Below are 14920 nucleotides of genomic sequence, written 5' to 3' on the forward strand. Positions count from 1 at the left end.
CCTTATAGTGATTCCAGGGCAGAGTAGGTCCCCAGTACCCCATGATTGTCTCCTTATAGTGATTCCAGGGCAGAGTAGGTCCCCAGTACCCCATGATTGTCTCCTTATAGTGATTCCAGGGCAGAGTAGGTCCCCAGTACCCCATGATTGTCTCCTTGCAGTGATTCTAGGGCAGAGTAGGTCCCCAGTACCCCATGATTGTCTCTTTGTAGTGATTCCAGGGCAGAATAGGTCCCCAGTACCCCATGATTGATTCCTTGTGGTGATTCCAAGGCAGAATAGGACCCCAGTACCCCATGATTGTCTCCCTGTTTTGATTCCAGGGCAGAATAGGTCCCCAGTACCCCATGATTGTGCCCTTGTGGAGATTCCAGGGCAGAATAGGTCCCCAGTACCCCATGATTGACCCCTTGTAGTGATTCCAGGGCAGAATAGGTCCCCAGTACCCCATGCTTGTCTCCCTGTTTTGATTCCAGGGAAGAATAGGTCCCCAGTACCCCATGATTGTGCCCTTGTGGAGATTCCAGGGCAGAATAGGTCCCCAGTACCCCATGATTGACTCCTTGTATTGATTCCAGGGCAGAATAGGTCCCCAGTTCCCCATGCTTGTCTCCCTGTTTTGATTCCAGGGAAGAATAGGTCCCCAGTACCCTATGATTGTGCCCTTGTGGAGATTCAGGGCAGAATAGGTCCCCAGTACCCCATGCTTGTCTCCCTGTTTTGATTCCAGGGAAGAATAGGTCCCCAGTACCCCATGCTTGTATCCTTGTGGAGATTCCAGGGCAGAATAGGTCCCCAGTTCCCCATGCTTGTCTCCATGTGCTTTGACATTTTATGACAGTGAATCAGTTATCTGTGTACATCGATCCTTAATAATCTCAACCAATATAACTTGTATGTGACAAGAAATGTATAAAGGACAACATCCAGTTTTACTGAGCATGGCCTTGTTTGAAGTATATTTACCAACACCTAAATATCACATCAAGGATGAAGTGTGAACTTTTTCAAAGGATTCATATTTGTTTCCCCAAGTTTCAGATCTATGAAATAGAAAAGGTGCAATGTTAAAGTCACATGGTCAAAGCCGTAGAAAATTATATATAATTTGTTCTGCTTGAAAAATTTGTAAATTGGCATAATTGCTTTAGATACTTGTTATACAGCTGGAATATTGCTTTGTGTGGCGTAAAGCAACACAAACACACTGCAAATATCACTTCTATAACCATGTTAACTCTTAGTCCATTGCAGGCAGATATTACTAGGTCTTGTTTTACAGATTTTATTGTGAAACATTCTGGTCGTTAGGTAGGGGAAATAATAAAATAAACATTGGCGAAGACATTTTGATTCTGTTATTTGTTCTTCAGGATGTGAGTATGCTATTAGGAGCATGATAAGTGCTGTTTGTTGAGCTGATCTCATCGGTCCTGCATTTTATTGATTGTATCTATAAATGTTGGTGCTGAGCAAGTAAGTTGAGATGAAAAAGAAAGGCAAAAAAACAAGTGCTTTGTTGATTTTTTTTTTGCCCTCTTCATTTAATGTTGGCAGATTCATAAAACATTACTCTTTAAAGTAAAGCCAGAGTATTGATATAATTGACAACCCTTCTGAATGTACTTGGTGAGCAACAACTTCGTGCTATAGTTTTATAAATAAGCTGTTGTTTTCATGTTAGTGATGAATCACATGCTAAACATTGTTAATAATAAGAATTTTTCCGGAGGAAAACTATGGTGAATGCCAATATGTATCCAGTACTCCCACACTTAGAAGCGAAAGAAATGACAAGAAACTATTGAGCTGTCATTTAATCAAACTTTGAAAATGATTTTGCTGACATGCATTTCCTCAAGCATGAAGCATGTTGAGATTGTCCTTTGTGTCCCCATTAATACATAGTGTTTGTTATCTTGCATGTGGTTAGCCAACAGATGTGATATTCATTCTCATTACATTAATTATTGATGCTATGATCAATATGGCACATGTGTGAACGAAGGTCCATTCAGCCAGAGAGATGAAGGGTGGGGCAGTTGCTAGAGTAAACACAACAACAATATAAACAGCGCAACATGTGCTGCAGATCAATAACTGTTGTTGTTGCATCAGACTGGCAATGTCAGGTCAAAATGTACATGCCAATTTGAATCCTGGAATCAGATTTTATATGAGGATTTATTTTTGTGTTTTGACAGGTCTACAGAAAATATTGGTCTTGTATTCCCAAATTGGAATATCTTAATTTGGACCAATGAAGAGAAAAGGCTTGTATACTTAATTGTACATGATGGCATTGAATGCAGTAATATAGTAAGGACTGAAAATGTCTCTTTTGTTTGTTTTTAACATTTGCCTTTTTTGGTCATCTTGTTAAAAATCCTAGATAAGTACCTGTTGTGTCTTCTGAGTTGTCAGTCAATCTAAACAGTGTTGTAGGTTAAAGATTTGAAATCCAGTCTTTCCATCTGTCAAAGAAAAATACTGTATATGGCTGTAGATAAGCCTATCTCATAGATAAACTGTGGTGAACTGTATGGTTATATACCGGTAAGCCATATTATTTTGAATTTGTTTACCTGTAAATAAAAGAGTAAATACACCAGTGATCAGTATTATGAGCAATGTCCCATAACGTTGGTTATATTGCACTAAACAACCATGTTGCCAAGCACAGGTTGATAAATCCAATTCCATCCTTGAATCCCCACTGGGATAGGATGTTTACACCTGCTGATTTAACATTAAGTAACGGGTGTCTTCATGTAAGGAGACCTGTGAATGTTCGGGTTGGAATAGGTCTTCAGCAACCCATGCTTCTTGTAAGAGGTGACTATGCTTGTCGTAAGAGGCCATTAAAGGAATCAGGTAATCAGGTTTGCTGACTTGGTTGATGCATGTCATCGTATCCCAATTGCGTGGATCGATGCTCATGATATCAGTCACTGAATAGTCTGGACTAGTCTTGATTATTTACAGACTGCCGTCACATAGCTGGAATATTGCTTAGTATGATGTTAAACAACAAATTAACAAACAAATCATACATGGAAGACTGCCTCCATCATATAATGGATAGAGCATCTGCCCGGAGAGCGGAATGTCGGTGGATCGATCCCTGGGCGCATCATACCAAAACTCGTTAAAAGATGGTACTTGTTACTTGGTGCTCAGCATTTGGGGGATAGCAGAAGGACAGGTCGATCCGGAGTCTATTTTGAGTAACATATTTAATTTTGCCGATTCCAGTTTTGGTGTCCACCGCCATATTATTGCTGGAATATTGTTTAAAGCTGCATAAAACCTTACTCACTAATTTCGGAAAAATAGTTTTTTACAAATCGTTATGTTGACCAATTTCTCTGTATAGGGAGGGCGAAAAATTTGAATGACTGATTTCAGGATAAGGAAGAACCAACAAAAAGCTAGATTCCATGGGTAATGATTTATACTACTAGTATACTACAGTCTTAACAAACTCAAAGAGACACTAATTTTTGTGAGTAATAGCATAGTTTGTTGTAAGCATTTCAACTAAGTTTCCTCACTTCAGACGTCAAATTTTACAGACAGAACATAACCACTTCCAAGGCTGTAATCACTGTTTTACTATTGTTAACGGAGGGTATGAATTTAGGACAATGTGTCACAACTTAACCCAGTTAATCACTTGCCTTCAATTGTTTATTGGTGTTTTGAACAGCCGCATATGGCAGCTGATGTTTTGATAGGCTGATTAGTGACTCATGAGCAGCTCAGAGATTAACAGTTGGTTATATACATCAGCATTGTCGTAGACAGAGTACACACAGGACCTCAAACTGAGTTCGCTATATCTGATATTTCGTTATCAGCATGTTCGTTATGTCCATAAGTTTTATATGGTAAAATATACAGTGAATGGCCCCGACGGTAAAAACAGTTTATGTCCATCCGTTCACATAAGTGTGTTCGTTATAAACATATTTACTGTAGTTCCATGCCACAGTGAATGCTCACAGTTTCTGTTGATTTTGAACACAACTGATCATGATGAGAATCATTTTAAAAGACTGCCAAATATTAGGATATTAGACAGCTACGTGTTAATTTGCAAACAACAATGAAGAACGAAGTGTGGTTTATTTCACGATAAACATTGTTCTGTCATGATGTCATTTATGGAGATTCAGCTGTGCACTCGCAACTTGATGACATCGTAAATTCGGAGGATGTTACTTTTGAGAGGGAAGTGTCTAGGGAGTTGTTCTCCATAGATGTAGCTGGACAGTGCAGATGATCACCTAGGCTGAGCGATTGCATTTCAAAGTGGGAGAGATATAATGATCAGTATTAGGAGAAAAGGTACAGATAATCGATGTGAGGATTCTGAACTTAACCCCACTGTACAAAAAATGGAGTTGTCCAACATTGCCAAGATTGGATTGTCATCATTGTTTAAATACAGTAAATGTTTCTGAACCTTGTACAATTGATTGACACCCTAAAAATGGCGGAACAATATGTTGATATCTCATAGGAGAAATAAGCGACTAATGGTTGTTGTTTATGCGCCCCTCATGGTTTATTCTCCCTGCAGTGTTTTATTGTTCGATAAACAACTCCCACTTGCTATTTATTTCTTAAATAAAAAACTCTTCAAAGAGAATTCTTTATTAAACATGTTCAACTATAAGCAATATTTTGAACATCACAAATAAAAATCTTGACATGTTAGTTAGAGATATGGAGTTGTTGTGTTTATTGTGTTGTTGTCGACTAAATATGCAGACACACACACTGAGATCACATGGTCATATATCAGTATTTATTCCCTATGTACAAACATGGTACGACAAACATTGATATTTATCACAGAAATATGACAGGTCATGGAACAAATGTACTCCACATGCTCACCTGTGCTGACAAGTGATTGTAATTACAAAGATAAACATATTCCTTGATACGCATTGTGCCCATTATAAGTCTTAAAGTGAAAGAGGCAGTGGTTTCCATGGCTACACTACAATACGTATTGTCATAAAACATTTGCAAACATATGTATCAAATACAAAAAATGTTTGAGTTAATGTAAAGCATATTTGAGACAATTTGTTCTTTTATACATGTTTTAAAAGCATTTTGTAACATTAGATTCCTTTTAGATTATGTATCATATTGTCAAATGTTTAACAATATTCTGTGCATCACTGTTCAGCTTGTTCCTGTGGATTGTAATTGAATAGTTGGTTGGGTTCAGTTGCTTTCAATGGAATGAAAATGGCATTACCCAGACCAAATTATCTGTGTTGATCAATATGCCAAGAGGCAAGTTGGAAAATTGAAAAACTGAAAATGTTCAATGTTTCAGTGTTCAATTTTCTAAAAGTAGCTCTTGAAATGAACATGTTACTAAAACAAATCAAAATGTGTTAAAAAAACCATGATATCAACCGACATAAGCTGGTGTTTTGCTCTCTTTATAAACACAAATATATGATGAACTTTATAACTTTTATATATCTGGTTTATTTTTCCTTTATTGTAATAGACCTGTGAAGATTCCTGATAGAATAGGTCTTAAGCAACCCATGCTTGCCGTAAAAGATGACTATGCTTGTCATAAAAGGCGACTAACGGGATAGGGTGGTCAGGCTCGCTGACTTGGTTGATGAATGTCATCGATCCCAATTGCTTGGATCGATGCTCATGATATTAATCACTGGATTGTCTGGTCCAGATTTGATTTTTTACAGACTGCCGTCATATAGCTGAAATATTGCTGAGTGCGGCTTTAAACAACAAACCAACCAACTTTATTCCAATAATACCTTTTGGCGTTTTGTTTTTTTGGCATGTTATTCTTATTATGGTTGATATATTTTGAGATGATCCCCTCATGATAAGGTATTAGTTTAATCCAAAATTTATCAGACTGAGGCTAAGCCCTTCAGATAGTTGCTGGGGATAAACCAGGGACCGTTCCAAACAAGAAATAGGCATTTTAATTAACACTGATAAATGTCTCACAGGCGAACCTTGACCCTATGCATCAACCTAGTAACTGAGATTATATTTTATATCGATCTGTATTTCAAGGATGATCTGTGCATGGATTATATCCTGGGGATGGAATAGTCACACGCTGACTCACCTCAAAGGAGGAATTGTGAAAATGGAAGGAAAAGGATTTTTTTGTGGTCAATTAATTCCGAAATTGGAGTAGATTGTGTTTGTAGTAAATGTGCCCAGTGAGATTGCCAGGACATAATGGGCACCTGGGAAAGTGTGATTGTCGTTTAACCATCACTCTGTAACTCCCGAGGGAATGTTCCACTGCTGTCCTTCACTGGAGGAAATGAAAGTAGTTCAGTTTGCTGAGTGGTACATCTAATTGTGGTTGGTATTTGAAGTTATAGAAATGAGCCTGATCAATACCTTACTGTTAATTTTGCTGATCAGTTGGGATAGCAGGTGGCCCAGTTGGGCAGAGTTGCTTGCCAGAAGCTAGCATCAGGGGTTCAAATCTCAGATTTGCGCTGGCTTTGATTCTTGGCAGCATACCCGTGCTCGTGGGTTTCACCAGAGTGGTAAATGTCTCACGCCTGCATCACTTTGGGCTTTTCTCCTACTTCAAGCTATGATATGACTGAATACACTCTTTAGCAACTAGATCACTTCTGATGAATCAACCAGGTATAAAATACATGTTGAAAAAACATTTTTTAAGCTTTAATCAATGATAATGTGAATTCAGATTTAGTGTTGTCTTGCTTCATGAGTGTTAAATGGACATTACTGAACATTTTATTGAGACATTTGATCAAATTTTTCACTCACCCAAAATTTGATAATTAATGTTTGTGATAATTAATCATTTTCACATTTTTATGTTATTCAAATGATTATGAATATTATTCTCATTGTCACATTTTCCTTGGTTGCGATTATTGTGATGCTGTTGGTGAGACAGTGGGAGATGTTTAAATAGGTTGATAAAATAAGTAACCATGGTAACCATACGTTTTGTTAAATTTTATTTTTAGGCTGACTTTCAGCAAACACTTCACAAGAATGTTTTTCACACACACCAATGAAACCGATGTAGATGGTTCCTATTTGTATCCCTTCAATGTAAATAAAGCAAAACAAATTTCATCAACATTTAACTCAACAACACCATTTGCTTGTAAAGTACCTCCAATTTTCTGATACTGTACATAAGAAACTTACCACAAATAAGTCTACCCAATATGATATAATCCAGGTTCCCTCTCACAGTAGAAAAGAATATGGACAACACTGATTTCTATCCTCAGAAAACGACCCTCCGAGAGTAACACATTTCAGTCAAACAACACTGTAATAACTATTCGGCATCATCATGGAGTCAAGGGATTCTGTCGTCCTCGCGACCTCGGAGAATGCAACAAATTTCAAACAGTTTTAGTTATAGCTGTTTGGCATCAACGGTGTCGAGGGATTCTGTCGTCCTCCTCGTCACCTCAGAGAATGCAACAAATTTCAAACAGGTTTATTTATAGCTGTTTGGCATCATCAGAGACGAGGGATTCTGTAGCTGTTGACCTTTTACTGAACTTATGACTGTCCATGCCATTGTATTGCACACGAGCGCTGATTGAGTCCTTTGACTTCAAGCCTTCACACCTTGCCTTTACCACATTGTTCATTTTGTTCTTAAGTGTTGAGTTGAGTCTCTGATAAATGTGCTTACCACTGGGAGAGTACCCCATGTCTTTGCTACCAGCAAAGAAACGGACCTCTTTTGGGTGCAGTGGGGCAGATAGCATGGAGTTTTCTTGCAGGATAGTGTCAAATGCTCGAGCCAAGATGGCCGACTGAGGTCGTTCTGGAGCCAGATTGTTGCCATTTATCACCAAGTGCTTGTGTTTTATTTTCTGAGCAGAAAGTAATGAGTTGATTCGTGTTTGAGAGACTGGAGTCATTCCAGATCCTGTACCTTGGCTGATTCTTAAGGGATAAGCATTCCCATTTTCATCTATGTTACTGTCACCGTTAGTCGAATCATCACATCTTTCCAACTCGTGGGTGTTTATGACACGTTGTGGCCGGTATCGGAGGCCCATTTTACAGTCATCGATAGACATAACATTCAGGAGGTTGTTTGATTGAGAGCGATCACACACAAGAGCTTTTCGGTTCACTGGAGCCTGGTCTATTGTTTCTCTGCCAACACCTGACTCATGGATAGTGACATCACAGTCACGCACAAGTTGGGGAATAGAAACATCGGTGCCTCCTTCTCTGTGACTCGCTCCTTCATCTGACCCTTGACCTCGGATTGCCCGGAGGAACTGCGGCAGATGAAGTTCTTGCTTCTTACCCTTCACCAGCAGATCTTCGGCCGAGAACCTTGAAGTGTAAACACCCCTCCGTTCACGGTTGTAATGGATGGACATTTCAGCCAAGTGAGAAGGAAGAGCGTTGATGTCAACCACTCCCGGTTTGCCTCGGTTGGAGAAGAATCGGGCTGATTTGACCCGTCTCGGGTCGGCATTGTTGCTGTAATATTTTGTAGCCGAGGTTGGTGCACTCATATGACATCTCCAGAATTCGGACTTCTTCTCAATCTTCTTTGGTTTGATGAAGATCTTATTGACCTCCTTCCTCCACAGGTCAATCTCAACAGCCTTCTGAGGAGTGAGATGAGCCCCATCCTCTGGGAGCTTGAGACTAGCCATGTCTCCACTGCGGTTGAGTCTGTGGAGCTCATACCACTGGTGAAGCTTGGTGTGGTAGGCAAGCGTGTTCTCATCCATCCTGATGACCGTCACCTGTTATCACCCCCTTTGTTTTGGGTATGGAGAAGTACTCTGCTATCACCAGGGCTGGGTGAGTTCCTTCCAACCGGTGTGCAATCTACCCCAGGAAGCCCTCATGACTAGGGACACTTTGCTGGGATATCTGCAACACACAACAACAGGACTGGTATTAATCTACAGGCAATAGAGACGCAGGGTTTAAATCTGATTCATTGTTACAAAACAGGCTTTGAGTAATGAGATTTTCAGGTGTGTAAGCAGGTAATTGACCCACCTGTAGGTGCAAACAGCCACACGCCTGGGAGGGGGTAGATTGGGAGGCAGATTAGAGAAGGGAATAGCAAATAATGACAGCAAATTTCATTAACACAGGCAAGGAGTTTTTATTGGGTGGTAATTGGTAGTGCTGCCTTGTTGGACTTGGTAATGAAAAAACCTTAATGATATGTATGTGACATGGAGTTAGAGATCAAGCTTTCACTAATATACCGTTATTGGTGTCTGGGCATTTATCTCTGGTATATCAGTGCTGTTATTTCTTACAGAGTTTGTTTGAAAGTTGATAATGTGGTACATATAATATTCAAAAAAAGTTAAGGACCACCAATTGTTCAGTTGTTACACCCACAGACAAATCCTATACCAAACAACAGTGTCACACTTCACTGTCAAAAATCCAATACATAACAAATATATGACTTAAGTTAAGTTAAGAAGTTAAGGACCGTCTGATTCTTTCATATTACTATAGTTAATCTGTCATGGCATGGACCAGTGAAGATCCGGGGTAGAATTGATCTTCAGCAACCCATGCTTGCCGTAAAAGGCAACTATGCTTGTCGTAAGAGCGACTAATGGGATCGGGTGGTCAGGCTTGCTGACTTGGTTGATGCATGTCATCGATCCCAATTGTGTGGAGCGATGCTCATGATGTCAATCACTGGATTGTCTGGTCCAGACTCGATTATTTACAGAATGCCAGCTGAAATATTGCTTAGTGCGGCGTTAAACAACAAACAAAGTGTCATGGCATGACTATAGTAACCTAGTAACATGAATGAATGAATCAGGTGGCCCTTAACTTTTTTAGTCATATATATATGTTAAGTATTGTTTATTTGACAATGAAGTATGATACAGCTGTTTGGTATAGGATTTGTTTGTGGGTGTAACAACTGAACGATCTATACATTGCCATCACCTAGGCCCGTTGGCAAGACATCAATGACAAGCAATGCTATCAGTGGGTATTGGATGACCTTTACTACTGATAGTTTCAACAGATGTAATAAGATGATTTGATACTGATAATTCTTATTTTTCCATTCTTTCTTCTCAAAGAATATTTTTGTTAGAGATGTGTATTCAATTGTGACAGGCATTTCTTAGAAGTTGATGGATGACAAAGTAGACACAGTATATGGATAACAACCTTTTTGTTATTACTGTAATAGCGACATTTTAGTATAGATACTTATACCATTGTCAAGGAAGTCTTAGTAATGGTACAAAACTATATGTAGGTGACGGATTAACTATAGCAAGAATTATCATACATGAGAGAGATTAACATGAGTGGCTTGAATGAATAACAACAGAACAGATGTGTATTAATTTGAACATGTTCAAAACTTGATATATGACAATCATCAGAGCTGTCGCCTTTAATTCCTCAAACTATTTCCCTAAAAAACTGCTGGAACCATTGGGGGCATGCATGGCCCTGCCGCCTACGACACTGCATTTCGATCTGCGGAATAGTGTCCCTTCGGCTTGTTTGATCCCAGTTCACCCTGATAATGTTTCTTTGATTGTCAGCACCATACACATGCTCTTTGATTTCATCAAAGTGGTTTATGATCAAAGCTGCTTTCATCAATCCATCCACCCACCCACTCACTCACTCACTCACTCACTCACTCACTCACTCACTCACTCACTCACTCACTCACTCACTCACTCACTCACTCACTCACTCAAACTTAATTTGTATTTATACTGCAGTACTATTGTTTTCTTCCAAAATCTGTTAAAATATGTAATTTGAATCTTTCAGTCTGACAGAAAGAATGAATAAAATTCTACTTTCTGAATGGGTATCTTGACTTTACATAAATAACATGCTAACATACACCAACATACTTTATATGAGAATTTTTTTCATGGTAATATCAATCAATATTGATTATCTTTCATTCATCAATCATGTCAGTCTTGTTCATATTGATAATCCAAAGGGTTTGACCTTATCTGATTTGTTATCACGTGATGCTTACATGATTATAGTGAAGGCATTTTATATCACTCTTATTAAGTGTTCGTAGTTCACCAAAATACCTTTTTTTCATTTTTTTTTATAATGATCTTGTTTGATCAGGAAGAAATTTGAAGGCCCTTAATCACATTATTGAATTCCAATAGGATGACCAATGTAGTGTTTGTGGGAAGAATAGATTCCCAGACCATTTGCCGAAAGGTTGCAAAATAACTCAAATATAACTTGCCAAGATGGATCAGTATCAATAGTATTGTCCCACAGCAAATGTCAGTATCAACAGTATTGTCCCACAGCAAAGATCAGTATCAATAGTATTATCCAACAGCAAAGATCAGTATCAATAGGATTGTCCCAGAGCAAAGATCAGTATCAATAGTATTGCAACACAGCAAATGTCAGTATCAATAATGTTGTCCCACAGCAAAGATCAGTATCAATAGTATTGTCCCACAGCAAAGATCATTATCAATAGTATTGTCCCACAGCAAATGTCAGTATGAATAGTATTGTCCCACAGAAAAGATCATTATCAATAGTATTGTGATTAGTCAACAACGAAGATGCACTATATGTATTGCCACCTTTAGAAAGCTATGTGTGAGAAACCAAATGAGTTTTCAAACATAACTTGTACAATTATATTTGTGCAATAATCACTTTTAAGAATGCTGACTTTTAGTATTGATTTGTCCTTTTGTCTTAGCTAAAGCAATATTTAAAGAGCCAACACAGTTTCACTGGATTCAAATGAAGAATGAAATAAACCTAAGGCTACAAAGGGAAAAAATCAAACTGTGAAGTCTGTGTATCAAATCCTGTGTTAATTAATTAACAGAAAAGAAGAATGACCTCACCTGGTGTCTGTACCTGTTACTGATTAATGCAGACAGGTGTCCCAGGTGTGAAAAGGTAGGGGGTGGAGTGTGGCGGACTGGGGGTAAGGGATGACAGTAGGGGGGACACAGCTTGTTGATTGCCTAGCTGCTTAATGCTGAACACTTCAGGGCTGTTACGGAAACTATGGAGGAGTGGTTATTCTTGTCAGCAGAAATATTTACTCTAGCTTTGTCAATGTAGTATATATGGATTAATCATTGTCTAAAAGGACGGTTTAAAAAGTGAGTTATCTGCTTTTGGATTAAGTTGTGTAAGGAACGTGTTGTGTTGATTTATTTTGGAAATGGAACGTAAACATGATAATGATCTTGTTTCTGTGGAGGCAGTGAAAGAAGACCTTGGATACTTCAGTAGTATGTAATATTTATATACAGCAATGCAAGAACAATATATGTTTCACATTGATATGAAGTTTTATTCATATATTTTTGATAGTTGTTTTGCCTTGTATCGATCAAAATCTGATATTAGTCAAACTTTCGAGTCTATGTGTATTATGAATGAGTTAATCTTAAGTTTATTATGGGTAAGTATGAGATTTGAATTTTGGAGAAGTCTGTGTTATAAAAAGTCCCCAGCATCCCATGTTGGTCGTAAGAGGCAAGTAAATGAAACGAGTGGACTAAGGCTCAGTGACTTGGTTGATTGAGTGTCATCGTACCCCTGTGATGGGATTATTGCTCTGTCCTTTACAGCACGAAGATAGGCTGGATTTCCTTTCATTTCCTCTTTCACAACTAATTAACTTCACCATACAACTGGTTCATGATAACTGGCTTGAGATTGCTGTGTCAACAATTCCATTATGTACTTTTTATTCTGGACCTTCTTGCACTGATTGGAAGAGTAAATTGAAAATATTCTGAAAATAACCAGAATGGAGTCTTGTATGACATGATAATGGGAGCAGTAAGTCTGACAAGAACACAAAATCAGTATGTTGGCTTGGACAGTTGTAGATTGCCATTAACGTGATCCATTGTGTGTGGTGAAATGGACAAGGAATTGCAGGCAGGATGTGGGTAGAAAATACATTACAGAGTAAATGGCAATAATTTTGCACTTTTATTCCCTCACAGAGTTGTATAGTTCAGAAAATTCAATTAAAGCAATATTGAATCTCGGAACTAGCTCCTAAATGCTTGTTATTGTTTTCATAAGTGTGTTTAATGTTAAATCTATGAAAAACTATAATAATGAGTTTAGTCAGATGTAGGACTAGGAAAGGACACCATTTGGATTAACAGAGTGGAGTGGTTCCCTCGAACAGTTATCTCTGAGTTGGTTTCTGTTTCTCTTCCCAAATGCAGAAAAAGCCCCCAGTAACTCACGCAGGTCTCCCTTGGGGTTTGGGGAAGTTAATAAGTTTCTTTTCATGAGATGGGGATTGATGGGGATTGATGTGGACAGAATGGCCACTTGATGTGGACAGTTCTTGCATGGGTGATGACCTTGGGAGATTAACACTGGCTCACAGCCATCATAGAGTTAAAATACATCCCCAGCTCTCTATTGCTTGATGGGTAGATACATGTGTTGATGTACCCCATACATATATCACCCACTTGTTTCTCTGGCCCTGATGGCATGGGGCGGTTCTCATAATATCAGTCCTTGGATTGTCCTGTTCAGACTTGATATACTGTTGTGATATATAGATAGCTGGAATATCGCTGACAGCAGTGTAAAACAGCTAACAAAATGGCAAACGATATATATGATACTGGAGCACACAAAACAATCTCTGAAAATGCAGTGTTTCAGTAAGAGAATCAACTATGATTAAAATTGTTTGAAATGTTAATTATTTCTTAACCCAATTTGTTTATATGAGCACAGCAATTGGAGTGTTTTGTTATGGTATTGAGAGTGACACAACCACACAATGTACTGCAAGATGTCAGTCACGTCATGAACAGAAATAGATAAAATAAGTATTATTTCTTTCAACTCTTAATAATTAGTCCTTCACTGACATTGCATTTTCTTCAGAAATTTCATATTTCTAACTCTATCTTTAAGCCCTATTCAGACACAAACTCAGTGATAGGCATCAGACTATGTCCCCTCACATCAGACATTTAATGATGAAGGGATTTCTGGAGCCTGTCCCAAGTTTCCTTCCAAACATTTGTGTTGTTGACTTGAACAGCATCAAAACCTAATGTCTGAATACGAAGCAGCAAGATGGACCCTGATGACATGAGATAGCAACTCTGTGGAGTATTGTCTCCTTTGGAATGATACTGACTCAACATATAAATCGGTAAGCCCTGGGTTGAGAGGGAGCAGACAGACGTGCGGAGTATTGGGTGCTGGATGTTTGGTAGATAGTCATCTTGGCAACAGCCACAATGATGGAGTAATGAGCAGTGGTGAAGTTTTATGTCTGCATCTACCGGGGTTCAGAAGGGGACAGACATGTCAGTGATTATCTTTTCCCTATCGGTTGAGCACGAGGAGGCAAGCTTATTACTGGTGGACCTTTTGTGATTGCTGTCTATTAGGTTTCCAAAGGATAGGTCAGTTATTGTATTTATCTATCTTAATGGAAGCATGGTGAGTCAGTTGGTGAGTCAATTGATGAGTGGATCGGAATATTACTGGTATGTTCTTTTGTAATTGTTATCTCGTTGAGTTCAAAGGAGGGCAGATTGATTATGGAGTTTTGATCAGAAAGGACAGGTTGGTTAATCATATGTTTTATCTGTGAAACTTATGGTTTGACAGTATTGGAGAGTTTGTTTCAAAGATAGGTGGTAACCCTCAGTGTTCCAAAGAGGTCAGATTGTTGGGGTGCCATGTTGCAATGAGTTACCTCCTGATACAATATGTATGAATATACTGCAGTATCATTGAGATACCCCCCGAAACAGTTTGTCTCATGATACTTCAGCCATGATGCAACATGTGGCGATTGCTGACATAAGGTTGCTATAAACCAGTGATTGGT

At 38.6% G+C, this 14920-nt stretch overlaps 2 protein-coding genes across 3 annotated transcripts in view; one reads left to right on the plus strand and one right to left on the minus strand.

Moving 5' to 3' along the window:
- The window catches only part of LOC139468073 (GPI inositol-deacylase-like), an 83035-nt gene that overhangs the window by 31019 nt on the left and 37096 nt on the right, over positions 1-14920 (plus strand). The gene's annotated exons all lie outside the window — the stretch shown is intronic.
- The window catches only part of LOC139468074 (uncharacterized), a 36155-nt gene continuing 26041 nt past the window's right edge, over positions 4807-14920 (minus strand). For both annotated transcript variants that reach the window (XM_071249782.1, XM_071249783.1), the window contains exon 2: positions 4807-8934. In XM_071249782.1, coding sequence (XP_071105883.1) covers positions 7527-8789 — 1263 coding nt within the window. In that variant the 5' untranslated portion in view covers positions 8790-8934 and the 3' untranslated portion in view covers positions 4807-7526. The remainder of the gene's footprint in view (positions 8935-14920) is intronic.

This window comes from Haliotis cracherodii, unplaced genomic scaffold (genome assembly GCF_022045235.1).
Source record: "Haliotis cracherodii isolate W230 unplaced genomic scaffold, xgHalCrac1.p SCAF_2, whole genome shotgun sequence".
NCBI classification, from domain to species: Eukaryota; Metazoa; Mollusca; class Gastropoda; order Lepetellida; family Haliotidae; genus Haliotis; species Haliotis cracherodii.